General features: G+C 45.1%; 1 protein-coding gene and 1 long non-coding RNA gene across 2 annotated transcripts in view; both read right to left on the bottom strand.

Moving 5' to 3' along the window:
- Window positions 1-22637, bottom strand: part of LOC124235137 (nuclear receptor ROR-alpha-like) — a 515162-nt gene extending 492525 nt beyond the window's left edge. Inside the window, exon 1 of the mRNA XM_046652746.1 lies at window positions 22451-22637. Coding sequence (XP_046508702.1) covers window positions 22451-22616 — 166 coding nt within the window. The 5' untranslated portion in view covers window positions 22617-22637. The remainder of the gene's footprint in view (window positions 1-22450) is intronic.
- On the bottom strand, window positions 12607-20339 carry LOC124234772 (uncharacterized). Its single transcript, XR_006887405.1, has 3 exons — window positions 14793-20339; window positions 14484-14559; window positions 12607-14373 (listed from the first exon to the last, which is right to left on the bottom strand). It is a non-coding gene; the product is annotated as an uncharacterized LOC124234772 (long non-coding RNA).
- Window positions 22638-25501: the final 2864 nt, after the last annotated feature.

Consider the following 25501-nt stretch of genomic DNA (forward strand, 5'->3'; position numbering starts at 1 on the left):
TGTTGGCCTGGACTGCAACCTCCTGCGGCCACAAATGGAGAGGAGCATAAACAGAGATGGAAAGGGACCCCAGGGCTATTATCTCGACACAGGGATCAGTCAGGGGAAGGGGAGGGAGCTGTAGATGGGGTGGTGCAAGGCCCTGGCCTCTGACTAATCACCTCTTCCAGGCCTCAGTCTTCTCATCTGCAACATGGGGATCATAATTCTTGCCTCCTAGGGGTGTAAAGAGAATTGTAAGGACTGAGCTCAGGGTGCCCAGTGACTGGAGCACTGGAGTAAGTGATCAATGAGTAAGAGCTTGTAACTATTATGAACTCCTATCAAATCACATATCAAACTCCAGGATAACCATTCTTGCAAACTCACTGAGGATACAGAGGATATTTTATTTTGTTTTTGTAACTTAAGCCCCTAATGCAGTACCTGGCAAGCATAAGAACTGAATACATGGTTGTGAAAGGAAGGGAGGGAGCAGGGGAGGGAGGGAGGGAGGGAGGAAGGGAAAGGGCCAGGGCCTCTATCTTGTACTCCTCTATCTTAGGCACCCAGCAATACTATCAGGCACTACTGTGAATACTAACATACTCACAAATATTGTTTGCTGTACAGAAAGTATTCACCATCTACTTATTCACAAAACAAAGTTGAGTGCCTGCTGTATGCAAAGCCCTGTATTGGGATCCCTGGAAGACACAAGGCATTCCCCTGCATTCCTGTCCTCAAGGATCTCACAACTTAGAGACTCGTACAGCAATAATCCTAGTAATGATCAACTCTGATAATACTGTGACGTAGGTCCACACAAGAGAGGCCCCGGCTTTCACTCCCCTACCTCACCATCAAATAGACAAGACCTTTGCTTCCTAATTGGTTCCCTCCTGATGAGAGAAGGAAAATTTTCCTTCTTTAAAGCAAGGGGAGAGAAGAATCAGGATGTGACCATGCTTGGATGCAGCTTGCTCCTCCTTAGGAAGGCCTGGAAGCACACTGCCCTGGGCAGCCTTCTCTGCCCATAGCTACCATACCTCGGGCTCTGCACAAGGAAGGGTCTGAGGCTTTGCTAAAGAAAGTCCTGCTTTATCTTTCTCTACAGCAACTACCAAATGGATTCAACCAAGACAAAGCTTTCCCAGGACCCAAGAGGCAGGGTACGATGCTCTAAACATCACTTCCACCACTGGGAATAATAAACACTCTAACAACTAAATTCCAAAAGATGTTACTGATGCTGTTTATAATTAGCATGCTAAATAAAACTGAGTCAAGCTGCTGGCTTTCATGGGCCTAGCCCTATTATGAGGTTGGAGAAATATACGTGTGTGTGTATACGTAGACACATGTATATACATGCACTATACGTGGGTCCAACCTTTCTGAAATTTAGAATGGAGCATGGCTACAAAACACATCTACCACGTGGAGATGAGAAAAGCAAAGGGAATACCCTTTCTCCTTCATCCCACATGACATGCCAGCCAAGAGTGGATTCCAGAAAATTGAATGGACCCAGGAGCAGCTGAAGTTGGAAACATACTGCAGATTAACCACATTTCCAGAGCTAAACTCTCAACTGGAGGCCCAGTATCCTCAGAATACTGAGCTGCTACCCTCCACTAACTAGAAGCTTACCAAATGGAAATGCACACCCCATCTTCACTCACGACACAAAGAGAACACTAAATAGTCAATGCACTAGAGTTATCTAGCCTGTGGCATCTCTTTAAAGAAATCAACAGCCCGAACACTTAACTCAGTCCTCTTCTCATTCTACCTACCTTTTCTTCGCAATTACATTTAGCGGTCTTTGTGATTCACAGCTGAAAAGCAGAGCATGAATTTGTCTGCAAACATTTCCCTCTCTGGGTTTGTTGTTGTTCATAATAATTCTGACGACTTCTAGAGAAAAATGTTCAAAGTGACATTACTAAGTCAGAGTAACAGCCAGTGTCCTTAACTCTTGCATCCAAGTATTTCATCACCCAATGTGTAAAATGAATGTAAAACAACAAGGGGGCTGTCATTGGGAAAGCTTTTGAGTCAGGTTCCTTAATGCGGAAACCTTACATTTATATTAATTGCGTATCACAAAAAAGGATCTACACCTAGTGCTTTCACATTTACTGGTAGTTACTACATAGCTGTTTAATCACATTTTCAGTGACCCAGCCAGCTCAGCCCACTGACTTGGAAGGTTTTAAGTGGTTTCAAATACAAAACTCTAGCCTCTTCCTCAAAGGAAGGGCTGAGATAGAGGCTTTGCATTTTTCTGAAAGAGACCTGTTATTTCCCCATACGGAGCAGCCTGCAGTGAGAATCCCTCCACAGGACAGAAAAGGAAGAATGGATAAACAAAATGTGGTACATCCCTACAAAGGACTATTACTCAGCAATAAAAAGGATCGAGGTACTGATACTCGATACAAGGTAGACGACCCTCCGAAACATGCTAAACGAAAGAAGCCAGACACAAAAGACCACATATCGTATGATTCCATTTAACTGAAAGGACCAGAAAAGGCAAATCTCCAGAGGCAGGAAGTAGATTAAGGACTTTTCTAGACTGGGAGTAGGAAGGGGTAGTAATAGCAAATGGGCATGAGGGACCTTTTTGGGGTGACAGAAATATTCCACAACTAGATTGTAGTGGTGCTTATACAACTTTATAAATCTACTAAAAATCGCTGACTTACACACTTAAGAAGGGTGAATTTTATGATATGTAAATTATGCCTCAATTTTTTGAAAAAGGTAGAAAGAATAAGGAAAGCATATTCTTTGCTGGATCTTTTAAAAAGTTGGGTCTCAGTCATAAGGTCAGAGAACGTCAGAGACAGCAGGAACTTGCAGCTCAGTGCCTGTCAGAGCTACAGCTGGAACTCACCTGGAGGTGGGGGGGCAGGGCGGGGCTCAAAGCTACTTACATAATGAATGGTTTGAGCTGGGATCAGAACCCAGGCCTCTTGATTACTTACCCAGTACACACTCTTCACAGTTTATCTTCATTATTTTCCTTCATGCAAAGTCCCATGGCATTAACCATACATATAACAAAATATATTCACAAACAGATGGGCCTGAGTCAAAGACCAATATGTTTTTGGAGTATATACCACACTGGATGACCCATGATTGAGTTACTCTCTGATCACATTAGTGTTTGTATATTTCATGTTCTTGTCGTCTCAATATTTATTTTTACATGAAATCTACAGCTATGGATAATCTTTGGATTGAAGATTCTTTCCTTACCCTAAAGATTCATAAATGAGGTTTAGAAGCTGAATCAACTCTAAACGGCTCCGCAGTTTCAGTACAACCAACAGCAAACATCCTAATTCAGACTAGCCACAGGGGCTTGTCTTTCTAATAGAAATGTAAAATAGATCTTTATTTGCCACAAAATTAAAATGTGATCCAATTATGCAGAATACGAAGGAACTTGCTGTTGAATTACAAAAACAAAAAAAATCACACACACTAATTTAAAACAATGATACCACAGCCTTAATTATCTTGGGCTTTACTACTGTAGCTTTCAAACAGTGCCGGAATATGATGCGACACAAACATGCATAAGATAAAACATACAGAGAAAAATAGGACTCTGTTTAAACAAACAAATGAGGAACTTAAGAATTTTAAACAACTTTTTGGAAACAAATCGACCACCCTGAAAATTATTAGTAAGTTTTAAGCATCAACCAATGTCAGGGACTGTATGTATATGTCCCCCACCCCCAATTCTTATGTTGAAGCCCTAATCCTCAGTGTGATGACATTAGGAGGTAGAGGTCTTTGAGAGGTCATTTGTTAGATGAGCTCATGAGGGTGGGGGTCCCCATGAGGGCATTAGTGCTCTTCTAAGACCAAGAGACATTTGGACTTCCTCTCTCCACCATGTGAGGATACAATAAAAAGATGGTCATCTACAAGCCAAGAGAAGGGCCCTCACCAAGAACCAAATTGCTGGCACCTGGGTCTGGACTTCCCAACCTCCAGAACTGTGAGACAATTCAAGTGTCTGCGGTTGAAGCCACCCACCCAGTCTACAGTATTCTGTTATTGCAGCCCGCGGTGAGACAACCAGATACTCACTTTACAGTTATGCAGCCCTCTGTCCAAGTCTTTACAGTGACCAAGGTTAAGTGATTATACAACATCCCTTTCTCAGGAACTCGATCAGGGGTTGGTTATTCACGTGCATTAAAGTATGTGAGAAAATATTTAGCCTCCCTAAATCTGCATTTTGCAAGGGGCTATTCTTGCAGTGACTTACTTATACATTTATAGCCTATCTCCCAATGCTTTCGCCTTGGCATCAAATGAAAATTAAAATAGAACTGCACATTTAGCTCAACTTCCCTGTCACAGAACCAGTCCTTAACTTTCTAAAATGTGTGACTTTAGCCTTAAAATGATGCCTATCTCCAAACCACTTCACTTTTCAGTGGCCTGTATACACAGGGGCCAGTTGGGATGCATGCTCCCAGGATGCTGGAGGCTCCCCAAGAGGCAGCTGTCTCCTCCTCTGGAAACACAGGGGGAAACATGCAGTTAAGGAGGAGGGGCAGAGCTTTCCTGACCAGTTAAGTGTGGAAGCTCAGACCGATGACCTCACACTCAAGAAGGCTCCAAACTACCCCTAGGGACCAAACTTGTCTAGCCAGTCTTTCTTTCTCTAACAAAACCCAATACTCTTTCCCTATTCCACCTGAATGACCCAGGTGATACCAAAGGAAGGAAGGAAAAATGCCAAAACTGAAGGCAGCACTTGTGCAATGAGCCTGCCTGAGCCCTAAACCAGAGCATCTCTGGGTACAAAAGAATAAAGATCCTGTTTCAAATCACAGGGGTTAACCCCAAATCTATCATAACAGAAAAAAATAACCTCAAATTGCACAGCCTCTAAATTATCAAATCCCATATATGACCTAATTTTCTCAAATGACTCAGTTTACCTAATGTGTGACAGAAAAAGGCAGAACCAGAAATAGCAGAAGTAGGTGAGATAGGCTAAAGCTATGGATACCTTTTTCTTAAAAAACAAAAGGAATAGATAAATTGAATAAAATGAACTTATCGAAAGCTTGAGTGATAAAGAAGAAAAATTGCACCACTCTAAGACAACTAGGCTTATGGTCATAAGTATCTTCTCTGACCCATTTCCACTTAGGGTCCTTACAGATCCTTAGCATTTTGCAAGCTGACACAGGACCTTTTAAAACATAACCCAACCTATGCTACTTCCCCAAGAGCCATAACTCTTTTGCTGCATCTCTGCACAGAAAGGCCATGACCCACAGCTTTCACTGGCTCTCGGGATGGTGGCCAAAGCAAGAGAAGTCAAGCTGGAGAACTCCCCAAGGTGGTTCTCAGGTAACCAGCTGGTTAGATTTCATCTTGTGCGGGGTTAGCTTTGCCTTGCTGGGCAAAGGAGGCACTTGGCCTGGGTTTAGAACGATTTCTGTTTTGGTTTCTTCAAGGCTCGATTCTAAACAGCCCAAATAAAGGCTCTGCTGTCTTGAAGGGCACCTTTCAAGAGAAACCAAAATAGGACGCTCGCTTAACAAAAGGGGACTGTTTGGCCACCAACGTCCTGAACGGGGTCTGACCAGTAGAACTGGAAGGGCTTTCTGCAAAGTTAAAAAGCCGGAGAAGAAAATAGCAGTGAGAAAAGAGTCATTACAGCATCACCCACTCCAAACTGTCCTTCCCCCTCAGAAGTGCCAACGGATAAAACATAAACCTCTTTGAAGAAAACTCCAGCCGGAGCTCAGCTTTCAGGTTTTAGAAGACACTGGCGTCCCAAGGCCTCCCCACTGTCAGATCAAACACTCACAAAATGGTTCCCTGATATTTGCCCGGTTTCCCCCACACCATAAAAAACAGGCTTTCGTTTTAATCTGCTTACCACACTGTGGGTGAAGGCCTCTAATTTCACAGCACAGAGATAACACAAATAATTCATATGACATATTAGTGGAATATCTACAGGGAAAGTATTTAGTCAGAGCTCTTTGAAAACAATAGGGAGCCCGGCCAGTGCCTCAGAAGGCAAGGGGATGGCCCTTCCAGAAAGCAAAGCCCCCTCTTGTCATGCTTGCTGGCATTAAAGATAAGTTCAGCCTATTAGCGTCCAAGTTGTTTTAAGTCAACAGGTCTGCCTAATTACACAACACTTCTCTGGTCCCTCCATGGGCTGAAACACTGTCGTCTTCTTCCCAGGACCTCCAGAGGCTGCTGCATATGTGCAAACCCCTTGAAAACACTAAGTGTCATAAACACACGGAACAGCCATCCCACTATAATAATCAACATCATCATCCACCCACCAACAAACACTTGTGCATTTCTCTTTCTCTTCCTGGTCAACTTAAAAAAAAAAAATCATTCCATTTAGTTTCCCATGGCCAGGCCCATCCTTTGAAGATCCCACACCCTTTCTCAAGACCCTCTTTCAACTTTCTCTCCCACGAAGCCTTTCTCCCAGGGCACTGTGGAGACCTCTCCACAGCTACTATTCATTCCATTTCTCCCAACCTTGAGGTTCTGCCAAGTGTGAGGCAGATTCCCTTTAGAGACAGGATAAATCAATGCTAGGCTGTGTAGAAAGTTTAAAAAAGGGAGGGGGGGACAGCAACTCTTCAATCATCAGCTAGACATGTTGGAAGGAGAAACCACCATCAAAACAGATAAACTCAGATGCCACCCGAAGCAGCAAAGTGCATCAGAACCTCTGGATTTAAAAACATTCTTGCTTTTGCTATGCCTTTAGTAAAGGAAGGATTTCCAGGTCCATAGCCCGTTTTTTCAGATACTTTTCTCTGTCACTGCACCAAGCCATCTCCTGTACCTTCTCAATCACACCCACTTGCATCCTAGGCTTATTTTCTCCTATTATCACTTCAAAGTCCACGAACATAACCTGGTATAAAATTTCACCTTCCGATCCCTTGTCAAATATGCTGCTCAGAGCTAGGGCTCCACGTCTCCAGTCCAGCTGTCCCTCCCGAGCTCCGGGTCCTTGATAAAATACTTTTATTCCAAATTCCCCAGGTAACATACTGTCACATGCTTTCTGCCAGACCCACATTCCAGGTGTGCGTCACACACTTTCCTGGCACCTCCAACTCAGCCCATCCATAGAGAACTCACACCTTCTTCCCTCTTCATATCCCACCCCGAAACTGTCCCAGCCAATAATTCCACCCAACTCTGGACTGACTCCTGTCGTTACCTCCAACTCCACCTCCTGGGGATTCTACTTCAGAGCCCACCTCCTCACCCCATTCGAGTCCCAGCCTGCAGTATGCAGTATGTCTCTCCAGAATTATCACAGAGATCTCCTAACGTGGCTCCTTATCTACAGGTCAGTTCTCCAGCCTGAACCTCAACATCCTCATGCTTAAGCACCCTACCAAAAAGAAATCAGGTATTTTTCACCTGCTCAAAATTTAGCCATAGGAGAAGGTCCAAAATGCTTAGCCGGGCCCCTGCCTCCTTTCTCCAACTTCATCTCCTAGTCTTTGCCAACATACTCTATACACCTCATTCACCCCACCTGAATGTGCCACCAACGTTCACCTCAGGTACCTTGGCCTGGAATCTCCTCTCACTTTTTGCCCTCTAGGCAAATCTCTCCCCATTTTTCCAGAAACCAGGCAATGTATCCACCTCAGTGAGCTTTCCCTGACTCCTCATGAAGTATCTTCTCTGTCTTCCTCTGTGCTATATATTTTGTATCTCTGTTATAGCACTCTCCACCTTTTTTGAAATTACTAGTTAATGTGTCTTTCCTGCCTATCAATTCCTTTAACTCAACTTTGCACCTCCATTGACCAACATGGGACCTGGCACATAGTAAGTACTCAATAAATACTTGATGAATCAATGAAAGGAGGCAATATAGTGCATCACCTTTAAACATCTGAAGCTTTTGAAGAAGATTAGAGTTTCTTGCCTCATCCCAGTTTTCTCTCAGCTGGCTGTCTTTCATGTATTGATTCTAAACTGCACTGTCACCAGCATCCTGAGGGCATTCACTGAATGCCCAAGTAAGAGAAAGAAATATGGGACAGAAGACAAGACAATCTACAATGCTGCCCTCAAGGAACTAAGACCAATGAGAAGATAAACACAGCTGAAGCAGCAAAATGTGAATTCAATAAGGACTCTAACTAATGAGCAATAAACCCAGAGTGTGTCTGTTATGAAGAAATAATCATGGAAAAGACCAATTAATAAAGGGATGTTGTCAAACACCATGGTAATTTTCATTATAATATTTTATTAGGCACAATATGATATTGATATTTTTCATTGAGGCTTGCAATAACATTTCTCCACTAACTGTATTCTTAATCCAGATGCCAGGCATTGATGCTGCTTACTCTCTCTTCAAACGCTCACGGCGTTTAAAATCAACATTGTTGATCTGAGATACAGGGAGTGCACAGTTGTTTATGAAGCAAACTTGCTTTCAATATTTTGGTCATCCGAGTAAGCCTGACATATATGAAAGTTAAATATATTCTAAACCGCATAAAATCTCAATTCTTTGGACCAGATCTGAGGTTCCTATTACCAGGTGGTAGTAGTGACAATGTTGAGAAGCAAAATCTGGAGTGAGAGCAGGGATGAGATGGAAACTCCCAGTAAAATCCCTTCTAGATGGCCCCTGCAGGAAAAAATGGAGACAAGGTCTTGGAGGCAGCGATCCAGACTGGAGATGAACCATGTAAGCCTTCGGGACCTCCCTCCCTGGAGGCACTACTCTGATGGTTGGAAACTTATGGACAACTAGTGCCAAACTACCCACCCCCCTCCAATGCCGGCCACCCTGGGAGTGAAGGGATAAAGTCACTGGGACCAAAGCAGAGTGTAATCCATTCTTGGACTTTTTAATTTACAATTTGATGCTGCCTTCTCAGATCCTGTCTCTGCTCTAGGGTTACCTTATGACTTAAAGCATAAAAAGACACCTCTATCTTTCTACTGTGGAAGAAGTTGTTTGGCCAGTGTCCTTCCTTGAGAGACAAACGACCAAATAAAATGACCATAGTTCCTGGGCCCTTAATGTTTCTCCTTAAACTTGAGAAATATCAATTAATAGAGGTTCTCAGACATGGTAATGAGGACGAAGAGGTTGAAGCAAATGCACAAAGCCTTGTTTTCAAACCCTGGCCTTGATACTACAATTGACTTGGCCTGCCATAACTGATCTCTTTCCCCATGCAGGCTAAGAAATGTGTTAAAAGGCAACACAAGGCAAGCACTTTTTATGCCACTGTCACACAGCTTCTTCTTGACCTGTCTGACTGGCACAATATGTGTGAGTATACATATCTGCAGATGTATGCGTCTGTGTATACATATATATATATATTTATATTTAAATATAGAAAAACTCACTTTTTCACTGAACAATGGCTTACTTTCATTCACTGACTGTCCAATATTATAGGATTGGGACTTCTCAGCTAGAGTCTGTTTCTTAAAGACCAACCACTCTAAGTCCGTATGTGTGTGTATCACGCACACTATCACAATACAAATTAGACAAAATAGACATTTAATGGTGTAATTCACTTTACAATGGTGCTATTATTAAAGCATTACTCTGTTTTCATTACTACTGCATATTACAATTGGCTTCCAACATGTCTGAGTGAAGAAATAAAACAACCTAATCACAGTGCCAATTAATAAGTCATATAGTATATCAAAACTAAAACATTTTCACAGCATCCAAGACATGACTCCATTCTTGATTTGCTGCCTGTAGCTTGCTACGCTTCTACCCCTACCATCCTTTGACCTATCCTAGTCCAATTACGAGCCAAAATCAATAAAAAACCCTTAGCAAATTTAATTGATTCTCTACAAAAAGATACAATAATCCACCAGCACACCCTCACCGTGTGCTGACATTATTTTCTTGGGTTTACCCAATACCATTGTGGTACCAATAACTACTTTCTCACGCTGCTCTCTCATCAGCTCAAATACTGTAACAGCAGAGCAATTTCAAGCAGGTTGTGAGTCTCTGAGAGTACTGCTTCCAAAGTGCATGTAAATTATTAGATTACATTACAAGCAAAAGACTCAGCAGTGGGTCACCATAGTGGAGCATTAATGTAGAACAAGTTGAATGGAACCCTTGCAGACAAGCTTCTCCAATGTGATTTTTTGGCAGGGAGGAGAAAGTGAGTAAAGGGGAAGGGAGGGCAAGGAATGATGGGCTGCTGAGAAATGAGGCGTGAGAGAACACGGGAGCACAGAGGGAAGGAGGGAGCACCCCCGGCCTCAATGGCTGGAGAGGGCAGCTAGCGGGTACCGCAGGAATAGTGAGGCTGGGGGAAAGGGAGCAGGCAGACATGAGCCCACCTCTGGTTCAGCTGAAGGTGTGGGTTGTAACCTCAGGGAAGCCCAACGAGTGGCTGATGGTGTTGAACTTAACTCCCTCGGCAGGATCCAGCCAGGGCAGCTGAGCTGAGGGACTGGGGCAGGATCTAGTCCAGGAAAGAGAACTAGCAGTAAAAGGAAAGGCTTCAGAGGTCCTGGGACTCTTGCTTATTTCACAGAGCAACCAATCAAAACCAAGGAGGAATGCTCCAAGCAAAGGGACCTGAAGATCTGAGGAGGAGGACTCAGGGGAACGATGGCAAGAGGGCCCCCGGCTCCTGTGTGTGCTCCATCATCACCACTGTCACTGGAGCCACACTTGATGCACACCAGGGATCCTGCCATGCACTATTACAGGTGACCCTCCCAGCCACCTTGGGAAGCTGGCAGCATCACCAGCCAGCCAGCCCTGTTTTCAGGTGATGAAAGAAACAAGACTGAGTAGTTAAAGAACTTACCTAAGGTCACACAGCTAGCACACAGCACACCTGGGCCTCTGGCCCAGGTCTGTCTCACTCCCAGCAGGCTTGTAACAACTATGTATGCTATTTCCCAACACATCCAGCCTCAGTCTGAGTTGCTCAAGACTGGCGCAGGCCTGAACTCGCCAACAAGGGGAAGATTGGTGGATCCAAGAGAGACGGAAGTAGGACAAACAAGGGCAGCTGGGTCCAAACCCAAGGCCCAATTGGAAGTGTAAGCAAGCAGAAGCTGTGCTTGCAGAGTCGGGAAGTGCCGAGCTGGATCTACTGAGAAAGCAAACAGCTCTGCAGGGCCACGTGGCAGACTATCTGCACAGTTAACGAGCACCTGCTTTGGGCAAGGCACTGTGCTGGGGAAAAAGGGTAAACCACGGTGCTGGCCTTCTTGGAGAGGCTAGACTGCTACCCAGGAAATAACACTGTAAGACAGCGTCAAGGAACTTCGCAAAGGAAGAGGTTACATGTTTATTGAATGAGCAGGGCCCATATGACTGACACTGTTAAAAGACAGAGTGGAGAACTACAGGAGGGAGGGGGCGAGTCTCCTCCAGAGCTAAAATGATCATAGGATGTCAATCAGCAAAGAGAGACTGGGACATAAGACGGAAGACTGGGTGGGGGAGAAGAGGAGGGGAGGGTGAAGGCACATATAAGGAAGAGAGGCGAGAAAGGCCAACTTTCAGACACATGTAGAGGACAACCCTCAGAAGTGCTGGGCAAAGGTGACCCAGACAGTGGGCTACATGGAGAGTCGCCACCACTGGAATGTAAGATCTAGGAAGGCAGGGCTCCAGCCTCCCTTGTTCGCTGCTTTACCCCTCGAGACTAGCACAGTGCCTGGCACACAGAAGGTGCTTAGCAAATACTTGTTGAATGAAAGAATGCCACCATGGTGCTTTGACACAGTGAAATCAACTCCAAGCAAAGGGGGAGCCCAGAATTTACCTTCTAAGCCAGTGTAGGTAAATGCACGTCTAACTGTAATAGGATACTAACAAGCATGTGCTAAAAGCGGCATAAAGATACTGTAGGATTACAAATAATAAGTATTTACATTATTTTCCCTCCTCTGCCTCCTCCCTAAAATCATAATGAGTAACACCTGGAATCAACATCAGTTACTGCGGAAACACTCCCAGCCCTCCTTCCCTCCCACAGCCAGGCCTTGGCCCGCAGAAAGGCTGCTCCTACCTCATGCCCAGGACAGGGTTTTTCAACCTGCACAGAACAGCCCATAAATGGATCATGAAACCAATTTGGTGGCTCATGACTTGTATTTCGTCTTTAAATAATAGAGCAAAAATAACAGTGCATGGAAGATAAAGAATAAATATTTTATGTGAAAAGTTTATGTCGTGTGTGTGTGTGTGTGTGTGTGTGTGTTGTGTGTGTGTGTGTGTGTGTGCACACGCTGGCTCACAATGTAGTATGCTTTTCTCATTCTAGGTGACAGAACAAACGCTTCAAAGACATTGCCCTACAGGGGCAAGAAATGCCAATATTAGGACACTCCTTTTCATATTCAAGCCTTGTTTTCCTGGCTGAATGCGACTGTCAAAGGTACTGTTCGCTGGGCCAGTAAACTTGGCCTATCCTGAAATATCAAGAAATTCTGTGTAACATACTAAGTTCAGAATTAGTTCCTTCAGAGTATCTCCAGTTTCACAACACAACAAACCATCATTTTGAAAAAAAAATAAGATTTATTTTTTTCGAGTTACAAAATTAATACACGCATAATGCAGGAAACTTGGAAAATACAGAAGAGCACAAAGAAAAAAGAAACTCAAATAATCTCACTATCCAGAGATGACCACTTTATCATTTCATCATTTAGGTATATGTGGGCCGATGTTAATACACACAGACACACACACACATACAATAGTTTTTACAAGAATGATGCCACTCTGCACTCACTACTGTGGAAGCTATTACTTTTCACTAAGCAATAGATCACCAACATTTTCCCCATCAAGAAATATATTTTTCTACTGCAACATGATTTTTACTGGCTACATTGTATTCCATTTGCAGACTTGCTCTTGAGCATCTCTGTAAAGCACACAGCCTTAATCTCTGCCTGGAGGAAAGAAGACTGCAGCTGAGACACATCCTCCCCCACTGCGCCCCCTGGCTGCTCCAGCTCCACCCAGCATCCCCAAAGCATGAGTACAAATGTTCGACTCCACATCCCGTATTTTACTTTCTACTAAACCAGAGCACGAGACACAGACGCTATTTTCACTATGCTTTAGGATGGCTTTACTGACACAGACAAGCTCACTAGCTAACTTTTAATTAATAATAAAAAAGCCCAGTGGGATTTTAAAAAGTAACAGTTACTGATACAATATGTTCCACTATTGACGCAGAGCCAAAATAACTCGTGCTTACTTTCAGACATATCTACTACCTAACGCTGGATTAACTTGTGTACACATGGTAAGATCCTCATGTTTTCCTGGGGGACAGGAACTTGACTTTGTACCTTACTGGAACTTCCAAACATCGTGGCACAGCATATAAGTGGAAAGAATATTAGGTAAGGAAGTAGAAGACCTGTGTTCTTGTCACAGCCTTGCTACTTATTAGGAATGGGACCACACACACATTCTTAGATGTCCATGAACATTAGTTTAAATGGCAGGTGGCGCATGGAGGGTGACAGGGGTGGCTAGACTAGATGATTTATCACACCCCTTTTGGCTCTAACAGGCTTTAGTCTAATAAAACATGACCAGCATGATGAGCGAGCACCACATACTAGCTCAAGGTTAGAAAGCGAGCTTTAGAACTTTCTAGAACCCTTTCTGTGTAGCATCAGTTCTCCTACTGATTCTCTGTGGGGCCTTGAGAAAGTCTAGAACCTCACTAATCTTCAACCGTCATCCTTCACTCTGTGAAGTTCTACATCTTCTGGGTTAACAGTCTGGTCTACAGAAACTGCTCCTCCAAAGTGGGTCATGCGTGCCAGAAATGGTAAAATACAACTCTGGCAATTTCACATTTATCATCATCAATCGACTAATATGATCACTAAAAGAAGAATCGTTTTTGATTATCAAAGTATTTCATTTGCCTTTGCTTTCCCAATGCTTCATTACCTGGACAATTGAGAGTTACAGGCAGTTCACCCTCCCAGCTGCCCTGTCCTTTCAGATATAACATGCTCGTCACACACACGTTCCTGGCAGCACATGCTTTATCGTTACAGTGGCCTATGACCATCCGCTGTTTTTATAACTGTACAGTGAAAATGAAAAGGAATGCAGTTTATTGAAGAGTTTTCAGACTTGCTAAATATACCCTTGTTTCTTCTGTGATTTGTATGTTGCAATTCCATTAACTTCTATACAGCCACTCCTCCCCATGACTGGCATCGATCAAACAGGATGATATAAGCTTCTTTGCTTCTGGAAGTGCAGAATCACATCCGGTTTCTTTCCTCCGTCTTTGTCCATTTCTTCAGGTTTCTTTAAAACTAATTGGAAGAGTCAATAAACACACCCGCCAATTCCTTTAACACCCTAGGAAGCAGACATCGTGCCCTTCAGACCTGTTCCTGTTCTGTTTTCCCAAGTATTCCCTTACCTGCCTTTGTCAATTGGCATTCTCGACAAGTTCATCATAACTTCTCAAAGTGTCAACTTTTCCTCTTTTCATTGCCCTTGTTAAAGATAATTTAAAATTAGAAAGTCGCATTCCCAGCCACTTCAGAGTCAATGCTAATTTCATTTTCTTTTGCACAGAAGACTCTCCCTCTAGAGATTCCCTTCCTTCATTCACAGCCCCCACTCCCCAGCCCCAAACAGGCATTCTTAATCTCTGTAGGCACGACTCCATTCCCCTATTTCACCAGTCTTATCTTTCCCCCAAAATACTTCACCCAGCGAAACACACTTTAGCTTGTGGTTCTCCTTCCTTCACTCCACTTCTGAGAGAAATGTCTGTGTCTGGAGATTGTAAAGTCACCTTCAGGAAAGAGGCATACAGTTGGCTGTCAATTAATCAGGATAAGACAGAAAAAATTACTTCGTGTGCAGCTTTGCTTCTGAGTACATGCATTTATGCTTTGGGGATCAAGAAGATTTCTCCCACACAACCTAAAATTCATATTTATGCCTTTTGTTTGGCTATAACGAATTCTCTATCTAGCAGCACAGTAGTTAATAGTCTGGATTATTTAAAACAGTGATTACCATACCTCATCATACATTCAAGTGTTGGTCCCTCATTTTTCTCCCCCACTCTGTTTCACCTCGATTCTTTGCAACCTGCCTGCTTCTCCTCGGTAGCATTCTTTGCTTATAAAATAAGTCAAATGATTTTATATTCTGTAATTTTTAGTCCCACATCTAGCTTGACATATAGAATTTAAGCCAGTTTATTTTCCCCCATTAAGCACAGACCCAAACGTCACCATTCTTGTCACGTATACAATTCCATCAAGTTTCAGACTGTCATTTATCCACAATTTTATTTCTTCTTACTTCTTTCACACACGCCTACCACTTACGTACAGCAACTTCACTACATTCATATTTCATAAACTTCATCAGTATTCAGCCAAATCCTCCCCCGAAGTAAGCTAGGTATTTTTAACAGTGCGCTGCCTCTTTCACAGGCTTGAGGATCCTGTACTAAGTGGTACCCTTCCTTGTACCCCAGAACAGTTTCTGTCTATCATGGTCGGTTCACGGATGTAGGAACTTCCTAATTGCTTCCACACACTTTCTTAAAGTTCATAATCAAACTCAAATGCTCGGTAACATTGCTGGAGATGATTCGAGGCTAGGAGATTATAAATCCTCTGCACTCTAATTGTTCCTACTCTTTTCCAGCCTCTGACTGAGCTTCAGGGAAAAGAGCCCTGGGAGAGAAACTACCTGGGACAGCCTGGAGTCCTCCAGCACCTTCAAGAGCGTGGGAAACCTGTCCACTTAGCTGGCAGTGGGCACTGCAGAGGGCTCCCCAGCCGGCCTCCAGGGCCTCAGATCTGTGGACGAGACAGTCACCAGGAAACCACAGAGCCACGCCACTGTCAACGTGCCCCAGCATGTAATGTGATAAGACAATCTGTAATAATGACGTGTCAGCTGGGGCCATAAATGTCTGTTAGGAAAAAAACTGTCCTTCCACCAACACAAGGGAATTGTTACCTGGAATTCCTTTTAACATTAGCATGTAAAAGCCACAGCAAAAAGCAAGCCTGCCTAAACCACGAGCTGCCGTATATGTATTCCTCATCACGCCCCATTCCCCGCATGGAAGGAGTTCTTTAGACAATCTCCTTGATGTCTTTACTCCAAAAGCAAAAAAAATAAAAAATAATTGGGCTGATACAAAAGAATGCCAAGACTCCCAAGCTGAATTTCCAACACTACCACATCAAAGATAGCACAAGATAACTGCAGACTATCATTAAGTCAAGTAGGACGGCCCTGAGAAAGTCAGCCTCCGACGGATGCTGTGATTCCAGAATGCTCTCCATACTGGTCCGGTGAACAAGGCCTAAGCTTGGAGAGAGAGCTTCCTTTGGGGGAATCTAGATGTTCACTATTGATATTCTTGAAACTCTTCCTTCTAATTCTTGAGGTTCCTAACTTTCTCAATTTACAAGTCCTAGACCAAAGACACCGCTTCAACGTATCTAAGGAAGAGGCAAAATCAGCTGGCATTCCTCTCTACTGCTACACAGGGGAGAAGTCACACAACGCGATGGCACTATAGTACATAACTTCCTTGTAAATACAACAGCCTGAATATCTGAGAATAATTCTACATCCTCTATAACTCAAGAGAAAGAATTAAGGCTCTAGACTCTGGTTGAAATTTTCCTATCAAGTAAAAACCTCAATTAACCAGAACCAAGTAATTGAAGTGAATTTCTATTTCGCTGCTTGCAACTTAACAGCACAAGGGCGCCAATAACAAAACATACTAATATGGAGGATTTAACAAAAGAAGAAAACCATTTCCAAGCTGGGATCAGGACAGATTTAGCCCAATCTCTGATGCTGTCTCCGTTTATGGCTCTATAACGTACAATCAGAATTTATCCTCAGAACAGTGACCCTGTGGCACCAGAAGATCCTCAAAGTGCAAAGAAAGATTCGATTACATTCTCAATGTTCTTTCTAGGGTAGGAAAGGGGACCAGCACATTTAAAATATATATTCAAGAAGGAAAAGTCAGAAAATATTTCTGGCTAATCTACTGTTAGCCAGAAACACCAATTTATCAGTAACACCTTGGTACCCTTATAGAAAAATCATGGTTTACTGTATATTAATCAACATTCAAACACTGATTATTTGGAGGGATTTTTCTGAAGCTTTAATGCAAAATGATTCAATTTTATTTTTCTTAACATACTGCCTAATAAGATGGGTGAAAAATTTAACACCTTATTTCCAAACCAACACTTCGCAATATGAATTAGATACAAAAAAAGGGGGGGAGAAAAACCCCAATTTAAAAACTGATAGAAGAGAGAACACCAGAGAGAGACAGAGAGAGACAGAGGCAGTCCCTAAATTCTGAGCAAGGAAGACGTCTTCATATTCAGAAAGGTACCCAACATTCTAGGTTAGTGTTTACCCCAGCACCTCCAGGCCTCCCAAAGCAGACTCTTCTTGCCCGGTGGCATCCATCACTCATCTGGGATGACTGGGTCAGAATCTCCTTGAGGGAGCAAACATCTACCTCAAAGTTCCTGCACACTGGCTCACGGAAGACAAAGAGGTGAGCAGCAGTATATGTCATATGAGGAGAGCTGCATTTTCTATGCTATTTTTTTTGCACATGAGGCAGTCACATTACAACTCTTTCTCCAGACACCTGAAATGTTGTTATGTATTTATTTTGCTTCTACAGACACAGAGGTACATATATAAGCTAAGAAGCACAATTCATCAAGTAGACTAGGAAGATGGAGGGAGAAAGGAAGAGCACACTCAGAAAAAGTGGCATATGCTGTAAGAGACCGTATCACACGAACAGAATTTCCAGGGACACCCAACTCTGTCTGTCCTTCCAACATCACACCACAATGTCCTACCGGCAAAATGGGAGAATCTGGAGAAAAACATGCATCTTAACTCAAGTGACAAGAGGGTGGCTCAAGGAGAAGACTCGGTGGGCTTGTCTCCCTGGCATTCCAAAGGTCAGCTCCAGACAGGAGTCAGTTTGCTACCAAAAATCCTCAGAACATTTCCATCCAGAGGCACAACTATTGCAATGCACACTCTTGCACCTCCGTGCATCCCACTTAGGAGTCTGGTGTGGAGCCAGCAGTGTGTGCTGTACCCGCCACCTCTGCTGCCTTGAAAACACAACTTAAAGGTCTCATGGTTAGGGGGCTTCCACGCCGGCTCCATATTTCAGTTTCAGAAATACATTTTCTAAAGCCAAGGGCTCATCATAATGCCAGTAAGTTTTGGAAAATTCCAGCAGGTGACTAACATAAAAAGAGGCTGCTATAAACGTTTTTAGCCACTCAAGATTTGACTTCTGGATTCATAATTAAATTCTTTTTAAGAATAAGGGGGAAGCAACAAAAAAGGTTATCATAACTATTATCAAATGCATTTTCTAAAATGATTCTATTACATTTTTATAAAGGGTATAATTATAAATGTTTTTATGAGCAATTTACCGGAAAATTATAAAGTCCCTTCGTTTAAAAAATAATTATTCCATCCCTCTGGCAAAGGACTTTATCCTAGCCAGTAGCTCTTTCAAACTATGGGGCATCATTTGTTCAGTGTGGAGGGCCATGTCCGTGTAAGCAAAGCTGATCTGAGAATCAATCTCTAGAAAGCGCTATAAATTGCCAGGCAAGAGCAGCCACCAGAAAGTGAATGAGCCAAGACTGAAGGGGGGAATGGAGGCGAAGCACTTTCCAAGTCAAAGACTTATGTGGGTCTAGAAGTCCTCAGGGTTACAAATAAACCACAGGCCTTGTTAACTGATTTTAAGTCAATCTAAGCTGAGCTTCCAGGGGGTTCCATCTCAACCCAACTGAGCTTTTCAGTGTTAATCCCATCATCTTTTGGTTTCGATTTTTCCTTTAGGTCAGCCTGCCCTAAAAGCCTTCTACCTTCCACACTGGTGTTCCAAACCAAGCGCGTGGCACACAGCCCTGTAAGGATAACTTGAGTGAAGGAAAATATGTAAGCTTCTGGCATGCATATAATAACGAGATTCTGGAAAAGGGTTTTTAACAACAGTTATGTCACAATGCTCATGGCTCCCTAAAGTCCTCAAAAGCCTTGTTAAATTAAAGATTTGCTGTGGTTTTTTCCGCTTCATTCTTACTTCCCACGTTGCCTCTTGCCTTTCTTTTTTCCCTTTCATTGTGCTGCGAAGATGAGACTGAATGACACCAGCCATCAATACCACCTAGAAAACGGAACAGTTTCATTAAAACTGTTAACATTCCCTGCCCAGTTTTAAGCAGAAGGGGAGGTTGTCTTTCAGATTATAAAGTCACACATCTGATTCTGGAAGCTCAGGCACTAAACGGACAGTCCTTTGACATGTGGATTCCCAGGAGTTCGGAATTCAGCAACAGCTTCAAGTCTACCTAGGATATGTCTCATGAGGTCACCTCAATGTCATGAGAATCCAGACCACAATCTCTGTGCACTGCAAACGCTGGCTGGCTGAAAGCTAACCCCACTACCTCTCTGGAAAGCATCTCCCAAATCAGAAAGCTTCCCACTTCACCCTCTGCCAAGAACTCCACTCAACCCTCCTAGAGGTTGAGAATGCTAATTATAAAGTGATGATATTTGCTTTTCCTTTTGAGTTGTGTGCCTTTATGTTTAAGTATTAAAAAGGTGTAATCACCTAGTGTGTAGGTTAATTTCTTTCCGATATTGTAATTTATGCAACATTAATACTGGATGCCAGCTCCAATTTTCTTGCTGCTTACACTCTGGGAGCCGACTTGCATATTCTGCCAACTCCATTACATCATCTGAAAACCCAAACATTTCCCATTTTCAAATCACTCTCATCTACTGGGCATACTTACACATTCTCTTTTTCTCCCTAGCTCACACACACAAAGATTGGTACCCCTGAGGAGAGATGCTACATCTGAGGTTAAAGTCTGCAAATGCACATAATTTCTGGAAGCTATTACTACTGCTGTGTTAGCTAAAGGATGCTTCCATCTCTGACCTTCCTTTTTCCACTCAGACTGTTACATAACCTTGTGCCTGCGTGCAGGATGTGAGTTGAGTGTCTGGGCCTTACCTCCTCTCCCTCCCCCATTAAATCTCCGGAGGGATGACACGGGGTTGGTTCAAAAAAGAGTGAGTGGGGGGGTGGGCCTCCAGGGGGCAAGGGGATATGGGTCAGCAGGTCAGCTGTGCAAGATGCATCCCACCCCCACTTTGTCCCTCTCCCCTTTTTGCTGAGCCTAGGGGGCTGGTGGTACTGAATGCCCCAGCGTTATATAATTTGCAAGAACAGCAAGTTACGGATTTGCTAGTGGGTTCTGCAGCCTGCCAACCCAATCTCTTACAACACCTTCTGGCAAGAATGACACCTGAAGATGCTAATAACACGGGGGGGGGGGGGCGTTAAAAAAGAGGGGGGGGGCAGCAAAAACCAGAAATTAGAAAGGCTTTCTATTTACGGGTTTCCCCTCTCCAAAAAAAAAAAAACCTTCAGAAACACATGAAGGGGATTTTCTCCAGTGTTTCTGATTAACCCTGTTACATAACCCGCTCGCATTCCAAATCCACCGTCTCAGGGTCTAAATATACTCTTTGCAGCCAAAAGCTCTCCACACACAAACTCCCCAAGCTAGCGGCAGGTCCCGGCCCCCGGTCCCTATCCCCCTCCCTTCACTCCCGGCCTTCGCTGCACCCCCTCCCGCTCAAACCGCGGTTCGGTGTGTTCGCTCTTCGGAAATCGCCTTTAATTAAATGTTTTTCGAGTGTGTCATCCTGATTGCTTTTACTGTACTCGAATTCCGTGAATGGGAAAGCGCCCGGACAGGGGGTGTGGCTAAGGGTGGGGGGGTGGGTACGGGGGGAATACTGTAAAACAGCCAGCACATGATCAGCCATATTCCTACCTCCAACTATAACCAGAGGAAGGGAGCGGCTCCCGGGGCCCCAACTCGCCACTCCCCAGCCCTCCCCAACGCCGCCAGAAGCCGAGTAGCAAGAGGAGGGGGCGCGCTGGACTAGCGCCCAAGCTCGGATTGGAGATCCTCTCTGTCCCCAGCCCTGGGCGGCTCGCGAGAGCCCGCTTCCTCCGGAGTGACAGGCGTGATTTATACATTATTTACAACAGTAATTAAAGCCGTAGCTTCCTCCTGTTCTTTGCAAACTCCAGGCGCATTCAAATAAATAATCCCCACCCCCAAGAAAAACCCAACACCAGGTTCCGACACCTTTAAAAAGAGGGAGAGAGTGAGCTTTCTCCAATACTCCACCTTAAGTAGGAAAAAGCAAGGAGGGGGCGACGGATCTCCCCAACTACCCCCGCTCCCCCCGCCCCCCCCCGCCCGGCAACACACTCTAAAATGAAGTGTAAAAATCGCTCGGTGAGGGGGGAACATCGCTTGCACTATCCAACCAGCATTCAACTCACACTGACCATTCCCAGGTTCTCGCAGAAACGCTTGGAACCTCAGGGAGGGAAGGATTCCCAGGGCAGAAATAAGTTTGGGTGCCTTGCGATCTCTCTCTTTCTGCTTGTTTGCTTTTGTAGACGCCCGCTCCGAATGCGCGGGGAGCGCCCCACCGGACCGCCGGCCTCTGCGCGCTGGCGCGCACACGCCCCCCGCCAGCCTGGGCGCGGGGCTACGAACCCCGGGTCCACCAACTTGCGCACCTCCCCTCGCCGCGCCCGCCACCTAACTTGGCGAGCACCACGCGCGCCCGCACCCCTCTTCCTCCAGATCTTTCCCCGTATCCCAAACCCAGCACAGTGCTCCAGAGAAGGTGCCCACGTCGCCCCCACATCCAGGAGCGCCCCCTCTCCACCCCCCGGGGCTTCCCAGGTCGCTCACTCCTCTCGCTCCCCTCAGCTCTGAGGGGGCCGAAAACACACCCCCGACTCGGGCAGCCGGGGCCGAAACTGTCAAGAGGAGAAAAGGTAAAGGGGGAGGACGGTGGCCATAAACAGATTTCTTTTCCTTCTTAAAAGGACACTGCCGCTTTAAAAGTTTCTTTCCCGGGCCCCCACTCTCCGGTTCTCCGAATTTTGGGGGAGCGTATTTAATTTCGGCAACGCTGCTTTCCTCCTCTCTTTGCAGAAAAATCAAAGCCAGGGGGTGAGCCCGCCGGCTGTCAACCCTCCTGCCGCCTCCCCCGCCCCCCTCTCCTCCTGCAACCCGAGAACGGGCTGCAAAAGTTTGCAACATTTCTGGGGGGCGGAGGGGGGAGGGGAGGGGGGTGCTCCGGGCTCGGGGCGCCGCTGCAGGCTCGCGCGCGGCCACGGACCCCGCGCCCCGGGCGCCCGCTCCCGGCCGCCCCCCGCTCCGCGCCCGGGCTCCCGCCGCCCCCTCCTCAGCCCCTCTCGCAGCCTCCTACCTCTGCTGGTGCTGGAATAGCTCTGTCTGCGCACCGGGGCGGGCAGCTCGCTCTTGCGGGCGGATTCCTGGTTCAGCGGGGTCTCCCTGGAGCCGGCGGCCGCGTCCGCGCCGCTGCTGCCCGGCTCGCTGGCGGCGGGGTCGGGGGCTGCCGGAGCTGACTCCATGTTTTTTCCCAATGTAGAGATCGCTGGAGATGGCGAGCTCCGAGACTCCCTCTATCTTCTGTTTTCAGAGCAACTCTATGGTACCAAAAAAAAAAAAAAAAAGGGAGAAGGAGACCGGGGAGAGCAGGAGGGAGAGAGCAGGCGGCGGCGGGCGGGCGAGCGAGAGCGCGAGGGAGCGCGCGGAGTGTGTCTGGGTGGACGTGTGTGTGCGCCGGAGAGGGGATGGAGGCGGGTCTGGCCACAGGCAGCGCTAGCGAGAGCTTCTCCAGCCGGCCCCCTCACCCACATTCCCCACCCTCCAGACCCCAGACCGAGAGCCACGGACTGGCTGCCAATTTTGAGAGGTGGGAAAAAGAGGGGAGGAGGAGGGGAGAGCCTCCCGTGCCCCGGTCCTCCCCTCTCCCCAGCGCAGGGACGGAAATTTAAGATCGGCAAGATGATTCTGTGCCTACTTCTGAGACTCTCTCGGGGACAGAACTCGTCCCCATCCCCAGCCAGCATGGGAAGAGATAAATCCGATTATCCACCTTGGGGAATCGCAGGTAGCTCCCCGCCAGCACAGCCGAGGACTGAGAAGAAACTAAAAAGGAATTAGACCTGGGCTGGCATCCCAAGGAAGGCAGAGGATGGCAGGACGTGGCACTTCTTACTTCGGGATGGGACGTCCACTGGGTTTCCAATCTTGGTTTGATACATCTGTGTCTAAACCAGATTCTGTGAGTCTAGAATCGCCATAGACAGCCAATTTCTGGTGTGGTTGAAAGAGGTCGCTTTCAGCTCCTTTGCTGTTTCCTCCGCGAAGGATCCAGAAACCACTTAGCAGGGCAATTTCTAGCGAAGAAAACTTTGGCCTGTCTGTTCGATCACTATCTAAGCGGGATGAAATATGCCACATTGCATCTAGTTCATGCGTGGCTGCTAATTGTCAATTCCCACTGGTACTTTTGCTATTAAATGTACAGTTTCATCCATAAAAGATATACTGGAGAGGCATTAATAATGTCTGGATGGTAAAATTCAGATAATTAACAGCTCCTAATAAGTCACATCGTTATAGGCATCATTCTACACTCCTCTTCTATTGAAACTCACTCATCGCCTAGTAGTTGCTTAATGAAACCCAAGGAAAGTGGAGAATTGCATCAGTGTTGCCTTGACCCCAACTCCAGTATGAAGGAAGAGTACAAAGTGGGTGAGTGGAAAACATTCCGGTGGTAGTAGTCTGATTTCTCTGCCTCAATACGCAATCTACTATTTCCTATTGCCTGCGGAGGCGCTGATGAAATCAGTACATTTTCAACGCACACCCCCACCTTCCTTTCTGAAGGCTCGCAAATTTTGACAATAAAAAATATTATTATATACCAGAAGGTGGCATAAATATCTGTATTTAAGGGGGTGGGCTGGGAGCGGGAATTAGGGAACATTTTGCTTTTGCTAATTTCCTGGGTTTGGAAAAATGCTTTTATAAAGAGGAACCTCCATATGCCAAACTTCACACATGGTTTGTGTTACTGTTACTGATCTTGGTCTGATTTCAGATACACAATGCTATTTGCCATGGTCTGTGTGTTAATCAGCAAAACCTGTGGTCCACTCTTGGGAGTGATGGAAATGAGATGTGAACAGTTCTGATACCTTAATCCAGTCTCTGCAAGGATCCCTGGCTCTAGCCTGTCTGTTGGCGCCTACAAACAATGCCATGATTGTCTCCTCCATCCCAGATCAGATGTGTGGGTTTCCCCATACATCAAAGCACACATTTCCAGTGCAGCCGTCACTCCATTTACCATCGGTTAGCCTGCTAATAATGTTCTTGATGCAACCGGCCTAGCTTGTCCCTCTTGACTTTTCTAAGTAAATAAATATTTCGAAGTGCACAGTTTAATAAACAAGTTCCTCTGGGACAGTGTCTCAAAATACATCGACTGCTTCATATTTACTTTAGAATCTTTGAAAAAAACTTTTCATATTAAATTTCACCAATAATTCTATTTGGGACACGAGTGGCTTAAAAAAAAAAAAATTCCCTGGCTCCTTTTTGGGTGCCAGTAGCCGCTTGGTACCATTTTTTTGGTTAACTCAGTTCTCCTGGGCCTTCGATTGGTTCCTTTGAGGTTCTCCTTTGACTAAGCTGGTATTCATTCCGCCTGGAAAAACCTTCCTGAAAATGATCCTAGTGACCTTAGTCTATTACGATAGACTCAATATTCCCTTCAGCAATAGATTCCAGCTCCAAAAAGCCACTTCTTCTAACTCTAAAACAATTACTGCCTCTGCAATTTAAAACAATTGGGAACGCCAGTGCTTTCCCCAAGGGGGAAATAAAAGTGAGTTAGATACATTCCTTGACTGTCAATCATTGTTACTAAAGTGTAAATTCACTGGACTGGGGAAGCATTTTGAAACTGAAAAGCACAGTGATTAGGTTTATATTCTTTTCTTCCCGCATGCCCCTTCCCTGATTACGAATTAAGGCTTGCCAATTTTCCAAATTTTGGGAAAGATGGGAGCTCTTCCTTAAACTCTGCTTATTGACAAAGGCCAGTAGTGTTTGCTTAAAAATGGTTATTTTGACTTTGCACTACTGAGTTCCCCGACAGACAATAGCTTAGAAAACCTATGCTTTGTAGAAGAGATAAGCCTAAATCCATTTTTTGCAGACTCCTCCCTCCATCCCTAAACTCACGCTCCCTACCTCCTTGCTGATCCCAGGCTCCCCTCTCCGTGGTAGCACTCACTAGTTTTCTCTTACTCCAAGGTACTTACCTGAACCTCAGAATTAGCTTTGACTCCCCTCTCTCACTCCTGCCCCTAGCTCTCCACATCCTAACATATTTGCCAAGTTCTTTAAATTCTACTTCTGTGACATCTGCCCTTTTCTG

The sequence above is a fragment of the Equus quagga genome, chromosome 2, assembly GCF_021613505.1.
Source record: "Equus quagga isolate Etosha38 chromosome 2, UCLA_HA_Equagga_1.0, whole genome shotgun sequence".
Taxonomy (NCBI): Eukaryota; Metazoa; Chordata; class Mammalia; order Perissodactyla; family Equidae; genus Equus; species Equus quagga.